Raw genomic sequence first — 20,083 nt, forward strand, 5'->3', positions numbered from 1 at the left:
AGTTAATCATTTTCCTATGTAGGTCCAGTAATAGCAAAGTAAAGTGTTCAATTTCTATTGCAGCACACCGTAAATAGTATTGTTTTCGCTATATTGCGTTTTATAACATAGTTCACACGTTCACAAGCATTCGATACGTGTGTCGTCTTATCAGCCTTAACTGCTAGAAAGTCAGCAGCTTTCTTTATTTCTTTGAAATCTCATCTGGCATACATCAAAATGGCTTGAAGGACTTCGTTCTGTACAGTGTTTGATGTGCTCTTAAACACTGTTCCTCTTTCCAAATGTTCCTTAAAAGTGCGTCTAATTCAGAACTGAAATTGATTAGGCCAAGAAAAATACTAGCGTTTAAAGATGAGTTTCCGTCATCGTGACCTCTTAAAGCCAACTCAAAAGCTCCACAAAACCGCACGCACATATCTGTTCTTGGTAACTTTATCATTGTGAAGTGCAACAATCCAATTGAATCCAATTGTGTCTGTATGTTTGTTTGAACCGACACTGCTAATTTAACATTATTGTTGATGTGTGCAGCTGAAGAATCGTGCTTTTTATTTCTTTCATTCATGTGCTTCAAATCAATCATATCTGCAGAACGATAATCAAAATTATGTAGTTACTACGCAGAGTCCTAAATTCAAACAGAAAAATAAATAAAATTCATAAAACGTACTTATTTTTGTCAATAAATGTTCTCCGTCGAACAACATGCAAGGAAAACAAAATACAGCGTCTTTTATATTGCAACCGCATATTGCATTTTTCGTAAGTTCGAATGTTGAATTTTCTAGTCACTTCTCTATTACTGTTCTTCGTCACTTATAATTTTAATTCATGTGTTAGTAGTTCCACCCATCTTATTTATTTTGATCTTTTCGTGTAAAGGTCTTATAGAAAATTACACATTTAAAAGATTTTGCACACTATTCATTGTAACATTTATGATGGAACGAGCTTGAGAACACATCTGAAAGTGCTCCTAAGCCCTCCTACGCACACTGTATTGCCTCCCTACCATGCTCCAAAGTTTGCCAGTGAAACAGTACTACTGCGCATGCTCGAATGGAACAGTGTGCCGCAAGTGTCGAGCGGTAAACGTAGGCTAAGTCCCAGGCGTCAAGAACAGTACACATGCAGTGTTATTTTTAAATAGTATTATAATAAAGAATTATGTCGCTCACATAGTCTACTGCAGCTCATTGATATAAATTTAAAAACATGTGTTATTTGAAGAGGTGGTGCACTGCTCCTGTGCTCCTTAAGAGAAATCGCCACTGGTTTGTTATATATCATAAGCTATTGATGTCCTTCGTAATAATATAAAGTTTTCAAATACTTAAAATAAACTATTATTGCATGATTTGTCGCATTAGGGGCCTACTAATTTCATAGGTGGATCTAGCCTTTCAATATCGTGGGGGGGGGGGGGGGAGAAAATTGGAGCTTGCTTATATAGGTACCGATAAAACTACTTTAAATAATTTCTTAGACTTTGTCTACACTTCTATAAAGTCGTCATATCTTATCCTTTTACAATGCTTTCATGGGCGTAAGCAATTGAATAGGTCAGGGAGAGGCTTTGGTTTCCTAAATCTCAAAAGAAAATTAAAAAAATATATGTTAGCACTGAATAAATACAAAAAGTAAACTGATAACAAGGTACATTTTAGAAAACCTGTCTAATATTAAAATGAAACTATGTGACACAAATCCATACTATTCAGTTACTATCCCCCCCCCCCCACCGTTCTGAAGTCACCAACATTGTATCACAGCCAGGGATGTGCTGGAGGGCACTCGCAAAGACTCGCGCGAGCCCTTTGTTAAATATTTATATTGGTTCCAAGATCTTTGTTAAAATAACTCGCAAGGAAAAATCAATCAAACGCATTTTTCTAATTTAGGTAATGAGCTATTATTCTGCATTCTGCTAAAGCGGTCGATTGAAAATACAGAAATTTAGTGGCTTTTGCACTGCTTGTTGGAGACTCTCTACAGCTTATTATGATTTCCGAGATTTCGTGGATAATTTAATAGGAAAAAATTGCCCTTTTGTCATTCACTACAACCAAAGCCAAAATAAATCACAAATTACATCACCATTAGCAGTGCGGAAGCTGTAAGAGACTTCAGTGTAATGAATGACATTGTCACTTGTGAAAGAAGTAGCTTACAATCTCCCACTTGTCCAGTTTAATGACAATTAAACTATCGGCAAATCTATGAAATAAGGGGCAGGTTCCAGTTTGTGCTATTCTGTTTGAGAAATCATCGCATCGGTGGAGCTATTTTGAAGATCAAGAGTTATTTATTATTATTATTATTATTATTATTATTATTATTATTATTATTATTATTTTGTTCGCGATCCCCCATTAATAGCTGTGCGGATACTAAGGTGGCCGCGGACCTCTGGTTGAAAATCACTGACCTAAGCTATATGCGTATTTATTATAATAAATAAATTCATAATATATATAACATTTGAGGTATAATATGATTCATGATTGTGTTTGTTAAATAACAGTCGGTTCTGTGGCGTATTGATGATGATGATGATGATGATGATGATTATTATTATTATTATTATTATTATTATTATTATTATTTTGTTCGCGATCCCCCATTAATAGCTGTGCGGATACTCAGGTGGCCGCGGACCTCTGGTTGGAAATTACTGATCTACGCTATATGCGTATTTATTATAATAAATAAATTCATAATGTACATAATATTTTAGGTATAATATGATTCATGATTGTGTTTGTTAAATAACGTCGGTTCTGTGGCGTATTGATGATGATGATGATAATAATAATAATAATAATAATAATTATTATTATTATTATTATTATTATTATTATTATTATGTGTTTGTTACGAGTGTTGAAATCTTCACTACTGTCCTTTCTGTTAATATTTTTACTTTTGAAGTTCAATCAAACCAATATTTTATGGTACAGTATTTCTGCTACAAAATAATGTACTTGTCAACATTTTCAATCATTATGTAAGTTATTTAACAGTAAGTTATTTAACATTCAAATATAACTTGTTCGTGGGTAACTAACTGCTTCTATGCCTCTGCTAGTTATTTAACCGTTAAATATAACTTCTGCTATTTTGTCTCCGGCAGGAAATTGTAACCGTTACTTATAACCGTTATTTATAACTACTGAACAAAAGTAACGGAGCCAGTTATAACAGTTACAAGAAAATAACAGTTTGTCACATCCCTAGTACAAACTTTCAAACTTTTCGGCATGATGATTTTGAAAAGTTATCTCGTCAGAGAAAATCTTCTTTGACGTATGGAACATTAATGAAAATGGCTGAAATTTGATGTAGTTACTAGTTGCTTAATGCTTCCAACAATTTAACTTGCTAGAGAGATTTGGGTTATTCTTTTCCCCTTGTTTGTGAAATATATATTTCATGACGTCTCCAAGTTTCATCTACCCTTCTCTTCTGTTGGAAACGAAATATAAATCAATCTTACTAAATTGACTCTGTGTGGAGTATTCACTTACCGCCAAGTCTTCATTAGAAGAGCTGTATATGTTATGCAGAAACCAAGATGTCGACTCCATTTGGTTGCTATGCAAGAATAGAGGTCTAGCACTGGAAAGATGGCGGCCATCTGGAACGAAAATAATCTTCCGATTCAAGAGGGATATGCATAGAAAATTTTACAATTAAAATATTAATTTACAAGTGGTTGAATAATTGTAACTTTTTTTTATTAATTGAACATTTTAATATTCTTCTAGATAAACAGGTACAATGAAACATAACATTAAACATTTCCGGAGGAAGCCATGTTGAGGTTTTCTTTGACTTCTAAAATCCATCGCCCTGTGCCAGAGTTCAATCCGCGTACCTCGGGTTCTAAGAATCATTGTGGTATCCACGAGACCGCCAAAATAGACCGTCATAAGACTAATATTATGTAGGCAAATTTATTACCTATTCTTAATGTTAAACATATATAATTATTTAACTCTATGTACCTCAAGATACATAATGGCACAGCCGAGAAGCGTGATGCCCAGGAAGATGGGGCTGGCCACCTTGAACACTTTGATCTTGCGGTGCTGGTAGACGTAGCCAACCAGACCCAACGTAAACACCACGCACGAGACTGACACCGCCAACAGCGAGATCCTGCAATGTAACCTCACAATTATAGCAAACACTTATGTGCAAGAAATAACTGGATAATGCTAAAGGAAAGATAGAAAAGACAAACGTTTAACTTCAAAAACAGCTCTTATGGTTCAATCAGCTTTCTGTCAGATGAGGAAAGAATCAGTCACTGGGAGCGAAGTAAGTGGAATGTGGTGCATAGACTTACTAAATATCCACTAGACACTAGCTCGCTCATTGGCGCTAGTGTTTTGCTCCCAATCGAACAGTCGATGGGCGGCCATTTGCAGGGAAGTGCTGAATAAATATGGTTCGTTCGTGTGCTGCTTTCAATTGCAACAATACACGCGGATGTAAATATAAAGAAGGAAGGGCTGTTATAATCTTTTGTAAAGTTCAACTACTTATTATGTATTGTATATATAATTTAATATCTATGGAATACAATAAATATAATTAAATTATAAATAAACATATTTAAACTCTGTAGAGCTATAGGCCTACATTGTTATTGTCCTTCATTCCCTCCACACCCTTCATTTTCTTCATACACCTGTTGTTTCAATGCATGCAAGTATAATTATTCATTGAATTAAAAGATACAGAAACTTTATAAATTATAAGGAGTTACCATTCTTCCATTAAGAACAATTTTGGCCAGTGGTCATTAGCACTGGCTGAAATAGATATCGGGTAAGGAGTGTATCGGAAAATGCACCGTGGTACAAGAGAGAGAGAGAGAGAGAGAAAGCAGCCGTAGTGGTACGGGCGATCAGTAGCTGTAGACCAGGACGCTATTTGCCATAGAGTTAAACATTATCAATCATTATCCTATAATCAATCAATCAAACAATAAATCAATCAATCAATCAATCAAGCAATCGCACTGTAATTTTTAGGATTCACAGATAAATGCCTAAGGAAAGCATAGAAAAGTTTCGAAATAAAAACCTTTTTTTGGAAAGTGAGAAGGAGGCATCGGAGAACATGGGTTGTTTCACGAAAAATGATCCTCATTACGAGATCTATCGATTCCCAGAGTTTGTTGCAGATGTTCTGAATAACCCTGTATTTATATGTGAATATAGGAAAATGCGGTGCATCACAAAAACATGAATAAACTAAATAATTTTACTGACCTTATTATATGCATATTACGTGTGTAGGCTATGTAGATACACGAAAAGCCATATATCACAAAAACAAGAACCAACAAAATAGTTTTATTATTATTTTCGTATTCAGCATATCACAATGCATTAATAGTTAGTTTCAACCAAGAACCAAACGAAAAATTGTCACTTCTTGCCCAGTGTCATTTAAATTCACTTAGTAAAGATTTTGAGTTCGAAATTAATGTTGGAGATGGAGTTACGTATCCTACCAATACTTATGTTTATATGAAATACGTTACTATCATATTTGAAGAAAATATGCAAATCGACAATATTTATTCCCTTTATTGTGTCCGTTCATGACGGCCATTCCGCACGTTGTCGCTTTGTTTTTGGGTTGTACTGGAAACACCATGTTCGTAAAAATCGAATTCAGAAAGTTGGTTTTGTTTTCAATGGCCTCAATAATTCCCTGCAGTATTTGAATCTCCACCTGCTCTTGATCGTCTGTTAAGGGATGTAGAGTAAACAACTCACAGGTTTTCATTTTCGTCAAATCCTGAATTATTATTTGTTCCATGGTCTTATTACCGCACAGATCCTCTGAAATAATTCGAAGTGCGGAATTAAGTAGTTGGTAATTATTTCTCACACTTCTCAATCAACGCTTCAGCCATTTCAGATTGCACAAATAAAGCATTAAGACCGATACATGGAAGTGATTGGTAGGTGGTACACCACTACAGTTCAAATCGACAAAGCTCTGGAAACGTCATATTTGAGAGGGGGGGGGGAAATTGAGAAATTCTACTACGGTCGTAAATTCAGTCCAAATAAATTAGTACAGCAATTTGGAAACTACGAAGTAGAACACTATATCAGATACCGGATGCAGTTTTTCATTATCATTGTGAAGTTATTCTACGTAATATGTTGCGAAAGTGACAATTTTATCTTTAAATAACTATGTACCTAACAAAATATAGTCCACCGCTGTGAAGTAACGGTTAGCTTGCGAGCGGACCCAGCTTCAAATCCTGGTTGGGACAAATTACCTGGTTGAGGTTTTTTCCGGGGTTTTCGTCCAGCCCTTTAAGAGAAAATACTGGGTAACTTTCGGCGCTGGATCCTGGACTCATTTCGCTGGCATCATCACCTTCACATCATTCAGACGCTAGATAACCATAAATGTTGATAAAACGTCGTAAAATAACCCACTAAAATACCGGATGTTTCAAAATGAATATTGGGGTTTTAAGGCTTTGTAGTATTTATTACATTTAACGTACAATTATAAATAATACACCAAATAAAAGAGCAACTCAAACAGTTTTGCTACGAGTGCTCAATGTGAGCACCATTTGTCACACGGCACACATCGAGTCGATAAGCGAGTTCTTCCCAAACCTTGATCAGTGGTCTGGAGTAATTGTTGCAACAACTGCTTCAATTCTCTGTCTTAAGTAGCTGGTAGCGGAGGTACATACACACGATCCTTTATGAATCCCCAAAGATAAAAATGCATGGCGTAAAATCTGGTGAACGTGGAGGCCATGCGAAACAAACTCTGTCACTCGGCCCCTTTCGGCCAATCCAGCGGTCGGGTACAACGTCATTTAACGAATCGCGTACTTTCATATGCGTCTCCTTAAAATTCTCCACACAGACGTCGCTGGAATTGCTAATCACGACTAGCCTTCCGAACAGATTTCTTGGGGCTACGCGTGAAAGACTCTCTCGCTCGTTCAACGCGGTTTCTAACAGCAGACAGAGGAAACAGTGCATGCGCATACAAAACTGTTTGAGTTGCTCTATCATTTGATGTATTATTTATAATTGTACGTTAAATGTAATAAATACTACAAAGCCTTAAAAACCCGATATTCATTTTGAAACACTGTGTGTATGTCTATATAATACTATAAAATAATCGAGCGGCCGGGTAGCTCAGTTGGTAGAGCAGCTGGCTACGGACTGGAAGGTCCGGGATTCGATCCCAAGTGGTGACGGGATTTTTCTCGCTGCCAAACTTCCAGAACGGCCCCGAGGTTCATTCAGCCTCCTATAAAATTGAGTACCGGGTCTTTCCCGGGGGTAAAAGGCGGTCAGAGCGTGGTGCCGACCACACCACCTCATTCTAGTGCCGAGGTCATGGAAAGCATGGGGGTGTACCTCTATGCCCCACAAATGTCTTCACGGCGTGTGACGGGAATACCTTTACCTTTTTTTTTTACTGTAAAATAATCAAGGATTAAATTGCAATCCGAAACTCTTGTCATGCAATTTGATGAATTACAAAAAACGTAGGCCTTCAATTTTCCATTTTTCGCACATTATATTATACTAGGCCTATTATGTCCGTGTCTATCATACTGATAAATATTTAATATTCGGAAGATGTCAGGCTATTCTCGCACTTTCTGTATAATAATCGTAATAAACTACTAGATCAATAAATTCAACTTTTAAAGTGAACCTTGAATGAAGACTTAAATAAGTTATAAAATCACATTTTACTCCACCAATATTATACGTACTTCACCGTCTCGACTGTTATTGATCGTATTAAGTTTACAAGCTACAAACTTAGCATTGCTGGCCTGCACTAAGTCATTTTTATTATTTATAAAAAGAAGATTTCGCTGCAAAGACGTTTAGGAATTTTGTTTCATAAGAAGATAAGACGAAAGCAATACGAACGGAAGAATATACTCTCCGGGTTGTAGAAGCGGCGATACTCTTACATACTGACGTTTTCAAGACTTAGTTTCAAGGAAATGCAATAAATCATGAGTGTTGTCTGGTATGGAGATTCTGCTGGCGACCTACAATCCCATCTCCCCCCCCCCCGCGCCACAGTCTTTTGTTCCCACAAACTATTACATTGCGACGTGAAATATTGTACCTACCGAGATCCTATTATGTCGCATGTTGCAGGGATGAAGCGGATATAAAACAATACTAAGCATCGGGGTTTTATAGCACGCTCGTCTTTCGAGTATCTTTATTGCAAGAACTGATGACTGATCAGTGAAAGAAGTGGGGTAAAATTGTTTATATTCGTCCTTTAGGAAATGTCAAAATAAAGAACTGGAAAACTTATTTTTTAAACTTCATTTGTTATTCGTCATTGAACAAATACAGGATGGTCCGTTAAGTTATGACTAAAATAATATTTGTGACGATTGCAAAAGTATAATTAGAATAATTGGTCCACCGAGTTAGCTCTGTGGTAGCGTGTCTGCCTCCAGACTAGACGGCTTGGGTTCGATTCCCGGAGGGTTCAGAGATTTTCATGTAAAATTTCTACCTCGGGGCTAGAGAGGAACCACCGGCGTAGCTCGGTCGGTTAAGGTACTTGCCTGTCGATTCGGAATTGCGGTTGGGCGCAGGTTCGATTCCCGCTTGGGCTGATTACCTGGTTGGGTTTTTTCCGAGGTTTTACCCAACCGTAAGGCAAATGTCAGGTAATCTATGGCGAATCCTCGGCCTTGTCTCGCCAAATATCATATCGCTATCATCAATTCCATCGACGCTAAATAACCTCGTAGTTGGTACAACGTCGCTAAATAACCAAGTAAGAAACAAAACTAGGAGAGGTGGCGATGCACAATTTTTAATCACTACAGTGTGCACCAAAATGCCTGGGTTAAATCACAAATCTTTCAACAGTGCATATGAAGAGAAGGCATAATGTCACTGTTGATAGTGATTCATCCGTCGGATGGAGACATTAAGCCTGGCGGCCCCCTTTGTGCTATTCGACAGGAGCAGGCTACGTGCCGGCACCGGGTTTCCCCTCCTCCCCTCCTCCCCTCCTCATCTTCATCATAATCCTTACCCATCCTCTATACTGCACTTACAAGAACACTTACACATACACTCATCCTAGTACACGACATAATTCTCCACAGATATCTACATATCATGCACAGTGTGGTCCGCCGAAATGAAACTTGACAATGGGTCACAATCCTGCGATCTATCCTCAATATGCGAACCTGAATCACGTAAAATGAAGTGGGTAGGCATTAGATACACATAAGTACTATAATGAATAGCAGCAGAAGTAGTGTTTTATTTAAGAAACTTTCAGTTTTATTTTCCCACCTGAAGAAGTCATGATAATGATTAGCAGTAATACCATAGTAACAACAGCAGTTGTAGTAGTTTTTTTTACTTGGTTATTTAACGACGCTATATCAACTACGACGTTATTTAGCGTCGTTGTGATTGGTGATAGCGAGATGATATTTGGCGAGATGAGGCAAGGATTCGCCATAGATTATCTGACATTTGCCTTATGGTTGGGGAAAACTTCGGAAAAAACCCAACCAGGTAATCAGCCCAAGCGGAAATCGAACCTGCGCCCGAACGCAACTCCGGATCGCCAGGCAAGCGCCTTAGTCGACTGAGCTACCCCAGTGGCTCAGCAGCAGTAGTAGTAGTAGTAGTAGTAGTAGTAGTAGTAGTAGTAGTAGTAGTAGTAGTAGTAGTAGTAGTAGTAGTAGTAGTAGCAGAATAAATTTACACGATACGTCACAACTAAGGTTATTTATTTGCTAGTTTATTCAAAGTTTTTTAACCGTAACATACATTATGTATCAGGAGGAAAGGTACATGGTTTGAAGAGTGTTAATATTGGTGATTCTGAACAAAAAAATTTATATGAACATAATATGTCCTGCTCTTAACGGTTTCAGAGAAAACTAATGGAAACAATGAGGAACGAGAAAGTGCAGGTGAGAGTAAATTAAAACATTGTTCCTTATGTTCTGTTTAATTGTGTACTTTTCTTTACAGAACATGTTCAGAAAGTCCACCGTCAACTTCAATGCACTTTGCAGCTCTTGTAGACAGCTGTTGTGTTGCTGATCTGAGCTGATTCGGACATTCCTTTACTTGAGCACAAGCATGTTAAATGCGAGCGAGAAGTTCTTCACCGTACAAATGTGTTTCGAGTACAAGATTGGGTTTCTCCTGACAGTAATACAGATGATTTTGTGAGAATACGTGTCCATTTAAATGAAAATAGGCTTCATCAGAAAAATAAATTAATGTTGGATCAATTTTCTCAGAATTTCCTTTCTCTAAAATCCAACTACAAAAATGCAACCTCTTATTGGGATCTTCTTCATTTAACTTTTGAAATACCGGAATTCTGTAAGGCTATAATTTAAGTAATTTTGTTGCTTGATGAGCGGACTCGTAACTTACTTCTGCTCCCTGCGCCAAACGCTTGAGAGATTTTTTGCGGGATGTGCTCTGTCTCTGTTCTAAGTCGTCTAATGTTTCTTTCGTAAGAACATGTCTCCTGCTTTATATTTTACGATCATTTACTGACCTGTCTGTTTGAATTTTTGGGCTAACCTTTCTATTGTAGTGGCGTTAGGCACAGGTCTACTTGGAAATTTGTTACGGAAGTTCTGTCGTGTTCTTGCACAATATTTTTTGTATTTTATGTGCGTAGTAAGCATATACACACGTTCACATAATAAAAATCGCATTGTAACAACACCGAACACACACACACGTACGCAACACAACACGACTAATTCAACTTTCACGCACGAGTGCAGATAATAAACTAACTCGGAACTGTCATGTCACTGTATGGCGCGGCGTTCGTTAGTGGAAGCAGGCGGGAAAACACTAGCTGCGCGGGCAAGTCAGCAAATGAAAACCCCGGGGCGTAACAAAACAGTGTCACTGTATGTAAGTCTGAGAAACATCCCTAACTTCCAACTTTACCATTACAGCTCGAAAATTACAAGTAATTTGCAACATCTAAAGTTATCCTTATGATACCTCCATATATGGAATACATTGAAAAATGCATTGTTGTTGTTTAGTCAACTGTCCCAAGACAGGTTTGAACTTCATAAGTGACGTCAATAAGTATTATGGGAACAAATGTTCCTTGTTGATTAACAATTTAATTGTTTTCAATAATCTGTTTGAACAACTAAAAGAGTAATTAATTCAATCTTCTTGAGATAAATTTTTTTAAGATGTCGAAGACAGACGGAATAACGTTATAGTTACAATCAAAATTTAAAATAAGCTTTTTTTTTTCAAACAGTGTTCTTTTTTTACTTTATCTGCAATATTGTATTTAGGCCTGGAAAGGAAATACAATTAAATTAGGTTATAATGGAAAAGGAATTATTATAATATAATACACAAAAATAATTCACAAGTCTTCCAAATACATTGCACAGCGTCGGTTTCTTGCACATTCAACGTTTGTTGCTGTTGTCCAATGATTAAAATTGTCATTGAACTCATGTTTTTATAGTTGCTATTATCAATCTTACATATGCAATATTTCACATTTGTATTCACTAGATTGTGATTTAACCTTTGTACGAGTTAGACAACTTACACTTTTTAAATCTTACATATCGTTGTATTAAATTATGATAACGATAATAATTATTAGCGTTATTGCTACTTAAAGTCAGACAACTAAATATGTTTAAGCTTACCTGAAGGGCCAGTTGTAGGTGGCGAGGCATGGTGCATTGTTGTGGCAGGTTTCACAGCCAGGGGCGCACTTTAGGCACCGAAACATCTCGTGGTACATCGAGCTCACGTTTTGTTCTCGCTCCATCCACGCAGCTGCGAGAGAAATTTCTTGTTATGAACTTCAAAAGGTAGAAATAAGTGACCTGATGATATGACGTCTAAGAAGGGAAGTACCTTGCGAAAATATACATCGCAGCCTGCTTTGTCGAGCACAAATTTCACCTTCGAATAGCAACGATTTGAGTTCAGGTTACCAACTCATAAGGACAACATATACTCTAACATGAAAGGCCTTTCCCAATACTTACTTGGTGTAGTTACATTCAAGTGAATGTGACTTCACTGCTTACAATTCCGTATTCTTAAGCTCTTCTAGAAATGTCTATGTTTTTAGGGGATATAAGGGATAAGGATACTCATTCTGATAAGAGAATCTTTCCAAAATCATCCTCTTTTGAAAAATCATACACCGACACGTACTTAAATATGAATGTGTTTATGTTTCCAGAGGATGCAAAGGGTTTAGGATAGTCGGTCTGAGAAGAGAGTCTTCCACATCATTCCCTTTTTAAAAATCATACACCGACACGTACTTAAAAACGAATGTAGCGTTTATAGGGGATGTAAAGGTTTAGGATGGTCAGTCTGACAGAGTTTTCCAAAATCATCTCCTTTTGAAAAATTATACATCCACACATACTTAAATACGAATGTGTTTATGTTTCCAGGGAATGCAAAGGTTTAGGTTGGCCAGTCTTACAAGAGAATATTCCAAAATCATCCCCTTTTGAAAAATCACATATGACACTACACGAATGTTGCTATGCTTCTAGGAGATGTAAACGTTTAGGGTGGTCAGTCTGACGAGAGTGTTTTTCTTTTGAAAAATCATACAAGGTTTAGGGCAGGGCCGGGCATGAGAGCGGCTCAGTCTAGCCAGCCAGAGCTGCTCTCGCTCCGCAAGGCACTTCAATTCCAAGCCAGAGCAGAACGCTCACGCAGTGGCGGACTCACATTACAGCTACCTTCCCTGCATTAATATAATAAGAGCCACGGTTGTTCTAGTCATTCAATCTGTCAGTATATAATAGTTTATAAGGATATCACATCAATCCATTGTACAGTACAGACTTTATAACTCTCTTATTAATTTAATGAAATAAACTTCGCTCTATGCACACACACAAATCATTAAGCTTGTTTGCATAACCCATACGCACATACTGCAATCTCCTCACCACGGTTCTACGACACAGGCGTATGGCTTTCACTTCCCCTACTTGCTGTGGACAGAGTTCATCTGCCAATATAATTAAACATCGCTTGATGAATTCACCTTCGTTGAATGTTTTCAATTCCTTTGCAATTTCATGGCAAATTTTGTAGCTAATTCTCATAGCCGATTCACTAAGTGCATTATTGTCATCCTGTTAATATATAATATAATATAATATAATATAATATAATATAATATAATATAATATAATATAATATAATATAATATAGTATATGGTATGATATGATGTGATATGATATTAGTATTTAGTATTTATTTATTTAACCTGGTAGAGATAAGGCCGTCAGGCATTCTCTGCCCCTCTACCAAGGGCATGATATATGATATAATATGATATGATATGATATATGATATGGCCATAAATTAATACAACTTAAAAAACATGTTTCTCAGGTACATTATATTAGAGTATCTATTCGATATTTACATTGCATTATAAGTTATTATAGTACATTTAGTAATATATAATTTTAAATTATACAAATATTATGATATATCATATCATAGTATATTACAGTTCATGATATATAATATTATATATGATATATCAAGAACTGTAATATACTATACTATGATATATCATAATACTTGTATAATTTAAAATTAGATTTACTGAATGTATAATAACTTATAATGCAATGTAAATATCAAATAGATACTCTAATATAATGTACCTGAGAAACATTTTCTTTAAGTTGTATTAATTTATGGCGTTCATTACCAACATATCTGTCATATTCAGTAGCATGTTGTAAAGAATAATGTCGTTGGATATTGAACTTCTTAATCAGCTGGAGTGTTTTATGCCAAATTAAACACTTTGCTAATCCACTGCTCTCTACCAAAAGGAACTCCTCCTGCCATGATACATTAAAAGCGTTGGGAGTAACGGGCCGCTTTAGTGTATGAGCGGAAGCTGCGTCTTCAAAGTTCGTCTCATACTGCAGAGTCACCACTGCACCGACACTGAATGACGTACAGTATGCTTACGTCACAGCGCTCTCAAGACGCGCTCTTTAAAGGGCACAGCGCTCATTTCTCAGAATCACGTAATGTGCCCAACACTGGTTTAGGGTGATAAAATTTTGACTAGAGAATTTTCTAAAATTGGGGGAGAGTCGGGTAGTCTTGGACATCGGGTAATATCGGACAGTGAGTTTCTTTTATCTACCACACGATGATAGTACCTGATTGACATGGTTACGTTTCTGTGATGTCGCATAGAGAAACGTAACCACGTCATTCAGGTACTACCATATGGTGGTAGATGAAAGAAACGTACTGTCCGATATTACCCGATGTCCGATACTACCCGACTCTCCCCTACCCTCTTTTGAAAAATTATACATCGACACGTACTTAAATACGAATGTGGCCATGTTTCTGGGGGATTTAAGGGTTTAGGAAAGAGAGTCTGACTAGAGAATTTTCCAAACTTATCCTCTTTTTAAAAATCATACAGCAACACGTACTGAAATACGAATGTGGCCATGTTTCTAGGTGATGTAAAGTTTTAGTCAGTCTGACGATAGAGTCTTCCAAAATCATCCCCTTTCGAAAAATCATATACCAACAAAAATCATACACCGACGCGTTCTTAAATACAAATGCGGTTATATTCTAGGAGATGTAAGGTTTAGGGTGGTCAGACAGTTTTCCAAAATCATACACCCACACTTACTTAAATACGAATATGTGTGTTTCCAGAGGATATAAAGGTCAGTCTGACAAGAGAATCTTCCAAAACAATCATCTTTTGAAGAATCATACACCGAGACGTATTTAAATACGAATAAAACCGTGAGCTGTCAATGAAATTATTATAAGGTACAGAAAAAGCTTAAACATACTGTACGAAACCTGCACTTAAATAATCTTTTTGCCAGATTGTTGGACTAAAGTACTTAAGAAGAACGAAGTACTGAAGCTGTCGAAATGACATTCCTAACAGCAACAAGAGACTATAGAGAAAGTGATGTGATATGAAGTCATGACGAAAATTCTGAACTTAAGGGGAGAGGATGGTATTTTTTGGTGAAAAATGAGTAAATTAAAAAAAAAAATAAAAAGAAATCTTTAAAATACTCTGTGATATGTGTGGAATGCATAGCATAACATTTTGTGGATATTTGTGCCCTTATCGGATGTTTAGTCGCCATTTTTAAACTTCTTGCGTTATGGATTTTTAAATCACTCGCCCACTTATATTGTTGTTTCCGGTAAATTAAATTTTCAATTTTTTTTTCTTTAAAATACCCTTTAATATGTGTGGAATGCATTGAATAACATTTTGTGGGTATTTGTGCCCTTATCGGATTTGAGACGTCATTTTTAAACTTCCTGCGCTATGGATTTTTAAATCACACGCCCGCTTTTATCGGTTTCCAGCAACTTCATTTTTTTGCTACATTGCCAGACAAAAATGGATATAATTTCTGAACTATTAAAGATACATGCATGAACTTTAGAACACACATTCTTTAGACTATTAGGAAATTTTTCTCTGTAACAGAATTTTGTTAATTGATTTCATTTAAAAAAATATGTCCGTTTGTTTGCAAGAAAGGAAATCAGAAAATTATTATTAAATTTTAATTGTCTATTTTAAAAACTAGGGACTAATATCAAAATTCTGTTACAGATAGTTTGTAGAACATGATTTTGCAAATACATTGCAAAAAACTGTTTGAATCTATCTTTAAAAACGGTTTAGATATATCGGTTTTAGTACAATCCTGCATTGGGTATGCATTTTTTTTTTCAAATTTGGGCCCCAAATAATTTTGTTTTCAAAATATTTTTATTTGGTTGAGTTGCCACAGCTATGAACTCTCTAAATAGAAAAAATTAATATTTTACACCAAACAGGAAAAAAAGTTAAAAAAAATACCATCCTCTCCCCTTAAGATATGGAGCATTCAATAAATATTAAAAGAAAATAAATTGAGATACCCTAGGCTGCAAAAATGTATAGAATGCAAAACAGCAGACTTCCGAGAATAGCTTGGCAGTATCAGGAAAGAGGAAAGCGAGACAGAGGGAAACCTAAGAAGCGATGGATGCCGGAACGGGCTATTTAGCCTAATTCCTGAAATGAAGACGAATATTATATCAACATAAACTTTAAATGACATCGGCAATATACATAGACATTGTCGGATTCGTTTAGACTCATAATTTTGAGAAATGTGTAGCCACAGGAATGCTCACCTTCAACGAGAGTGCCATTAAAGACGCCCTTCTGTCTCAGGGAGTAGAACCCGCGGCGACAGGTGCACTGGTAGCCTCCTCGTGTCCAGCCCAGTCCTGGTCGGAAATCGCACTGCAAGGGAAATCATTGTTTCAAGAAATGTACATCGAATGTACAGACTCTCTGTATACAGTGTGGAAAGAGCCTAAAATAAGCAGACGTGCAAACATTTTATCACGAGTTGACAATTCTACAAGCATAAAATTTCTATCTCATTACATTAAGTACAAAGGGAACGTTTTTGATGCTGCAGAAAAACTACTTGGAAATTTTCAAAGAAGTACAAGTTTTCAACATTTCAGTCATTTCTCCTATAAGCTTAACAAAAAATGTTCATTTTCAGGATCTAAGAGACAACTTAACCTTAAACAATTATTACGTATACTTGGTGGACGTAATATAACTGTGCAGATCCTATTCAAAGTGAGGAGGTTATAAGTTTTGCGGCTTCCATGGTAAAAATTTACCAACAAGAATAAAATAAGATTAGACATTTGTAATATTGTTTGAATTTTTAATATGAATAGTGATGGTGAAAAGAATTTTATTGCTAGTACTCTTGCGAAAATCCAAGAGCAAGCAAATGCTCTAACTCTGAATTTATTGCCATCAAAGTCGGGAAAATTGTAAGAAAAAATAATTTATTTATGAATTGATTATTAAGATAAGAATTTGTTGCACAAGTTTTTTTCACGCTGTACAAATAATTACAGCTGCGAATAATGACATTCTTTTGATGCTCAGAGACTGTGAGAAAATAGTATATTATGAAACAAGTTCACAATGTTATACGTCGAAAAGTATTGGGAATAAATTTGAATAAGGAACAAAAAAAAGTTTCCTTCCCAGGCAGGATTGGAACCACGAAAGTCTTAGTTACCAGTCTATCGTGCTCTGGAGTGAACAAGGCTCTGAAATCAGCTACTAGGGTCGGTCCGATTATTTTTTTGCCACTACTGTACAGCCTTAGACATAAAAAATGACCGCTCTCTTGTAGCGTGAATTTGTCTAAGACCACTTCGGGCAGCGCCTTGTTCACATGACTAAGAAAAGGATGTTTATTTTGTACCTAATTTATTCATTGAATATATTTTCTTTATAGATTATTTATAACACTTCACCTATAAACAGACAGGAAAAGCAATAAACAAAATAAAGGAAAAACAGAGCGGAGTTATACATAAGAAATTCCTTCACGTGTAAACCTAAGGTCTCGTACGAAATCAACCGAAATCTTTCGAAGGAGACTTAGCGTATGGTAGCCGGGTATTATTTTTTTGTCTAAGACTGTACATCAGCCAGAACCTCAATCAGAGGTAATGAAATCTCTATTGAAATGAAAATCTGCATCGAAATTTGCTTTATTTAGATATAGATAACACAGTTAATAAGAAAATTTCAGAAAAGTTATAAATTAAGATAATGTTGATGAAAATATTATATATATATATATTTATATTTATATTTATAGTGCAATATTGTAGTACAATAAAATAATAGCCTATTATGCCATTACATTTCATATTTTACCAAAGCCCAATGAAAATATGAAAGAAAAAACGATTTCGTTGAAGACAGTTGGATTACTCAGATGTTATCAGTAACACAGAATCTCCCTCCTGAGACACAGCAAACAGCTCCTCTTACCTGTGTAGTGTCGTTATGGCACTTATGGGTGCCCCTGAGCACTTCAATCTGATTGGAGAGCGTCGGACCGGAGCTCGCATCACATTGGTTTACCTCTAGACCGGACACATCGATGTCCAAACTCAAGAAGCCCTTCACCCTGAAAATACAAACTTTTCGTTACTGTAAGATTACTACAAATTTGCTAGGCTGCTGAAGTCATGGAGTATAAGAAATTGCTTGAGTTTAGATTTTTCAATAATTTTCGATGTGACATGTTAATGTAATTTGTGAAACGTACGCTACATATGTAAAAAAAGTGAATAAAACTTCAGGTATGGATTCCTCACATGTATAGGTAGAAGGAAAAAATGGTTATATCAATATGGGTCCAGAAATGCACGGTTTCTGAGTTGGGTTTGCAAGTGCTGCTCAGCGGCGTGAATACTACTCACGGAGGAATCGAAAATTACAAATAAAGCTCTCCTCTGGTGATCTCCGGTATTAAAAAAAATACTACCGTAGGTGGTAGGACGGTGTATGGAGGGATGCGGAGCTCCGGAGGAAAGCGACAATCGAAAAACGGAATTCTCAAGGCCGACCGACGAATACGAAAAATCTGATCAATAGTCAATTTATTACGCCTAAAACCAAATTGATGATTCCCAATAATTTCATCCATAATATGGAGTTAATCTTCTCAAAAAAATATTGAACAAAATTTTGTACGACGTCAACAAAAGTGATATCCTCGAAAGTTAGTTACTATTATTATTATTATTATTATTATTATTATTATTATTATTATTATTATTATTATTATGTTACGGTATATTTATTAATGTTATACTATGTTCTAATAGAACCTATTCATGAATATTATGTAAAAGCGTTTTCCAGAGCTAAAGGTAACAAAGAGCCTGAATAAATTATTTTTAAACAGTGAACTTTACGACATTCATACCACACGTTTCTTCGGTTCCATTCTTAAATTCCATTCAATACATTTTACGTTAAACTAAATGAGACTAATTGGCAGTAAATATTTGTGAATAAACGAATTTTTGTAGGGAAACTTTACTTGCGCTGTAAATTTCGCAATAATTGAATTTAATGAAATTAATTTGATCAGTAACATAAAAATATCACGCTCTTCCATAAATGCTCTGAATTTAAAATGTAGAAAGATTGTGTCGGCTTAAGTAGTACTTCCAAAAAAAAAAAAAAAAAAGAGAGAGAGAGAGAGAGAGAGAGAGAGACGGACGGACGGACGGACGGACGGACGGACAAACAGACAGGCAGAGAGTCCAAAAATAAGAGATTAAACAACAAATTAGACACTTATTAAAATTACTCGGATTCGAATTATTAGTCTACATGATACGAATAAAGGAGTGCTCAGCAGAAAGTACTGTATATGTCTGCGCCACAGCATATATACAACCTGCGCGACATCAATCGAAGGTAGGAGGTCTCGATTGAAAGCGCGCGAACAACTGCTCCGGAAACAACCTAATCATGCGCAGCACTAGAAAGTATGATCCTACTGTACTCCAGTATGTTTGTTTGCTGAAATTGTTATGATGTTTTATTCTGTTTACATTTCCTTATATGAATTTTTCAAAAATTTTGACATCCTGCCTGAACACAGGCCACAGCTCATCGTCTTATCGAGATTCTTAAAGTCGTTGGTGTATTCGACTCCTGTGGATAATGAAGGATCTCTCCGTCAGCGGATTCTGCGAAGCTCTCAGATAATAAAAACTGTCAGGAATTTGGGAGCATCAGATCTCGATGAGACGACGAGTATTCAGGCACAAGTTCGATATTTTGAACAGTTCATCTAAAGAAATGTAAACAGAATGCATCATAATAATTCCAGCAAACAGACGTACTAGAGTTCACTATGGTCACACTTGCAAGCCCTAATCAGAAGCCGATATTTCCCGACTCATGTTGATATAACCATTTTTACTTAATGTATGAGGAATTCACACTTGAAGTTTTGTTCACTTTTTTGTTGCACCCTGTATATAAAGGGTGATTCAAGATGAATAGTAAATATTTAAGGACCATATGAACTATTTCGAGTAAACATGTCCATACAAATATGTGTCCAGT

General features: G+C 36.1%; 1 protein-coding gene across 1 annotated transcript in view; it reads right to left on the reverse strand.

Moving 5' to 3' along the window:
• LOC138712147 (probable G-protein coupled receptor CG31760) overlaps window positions 1-20,083 on the reverse strand; it is a 395,270-nt gene that overhangs the window by 36,460 nt on the left and 338,727 nt on the right. Inside the window, exons 5-9 of the mRNA XM_069843619.1 lie at window positions 17,984-18,122; window positions 16,297-16,408; window positions 11,750-11,882; window positions 4,011-4,164; window positions 3,531-3,640 (exon numbers count right to left, since the gene is read on the reverse strand). Coding sequence (XP_069699720.1) covers window positions 3,531-3,640; window positions 4,011-4,164; window positions 11,750-11,882; window positions 16,297-16,408; window positions 17,984-18,122 — 648 coding nt within the window. The remainder of the gene's footprint in view (window positions 1-3,530; window positions 3,641-4,010; window positions 4,165-11,749; window positions 11,883-16,296; window positions 16,409-17,983; window positions 18,123-20,083) is intronic.

The sequence above is a fragment of the Periplaneta americana genome, chromosome 13, assembly GCF_040183065.1.
Source record: "Periplaneta americana isolate PAMFEO1 chromosome 13, P.americana_PAMFEO1_priV1, whole genome shotgun sequence".
Lineage (NCBI taxonomy): Eukaryota > Metazoa > Arthropoda > Insecta > Blattodea > Blattidae > Periplaneta > Periplaneta americana.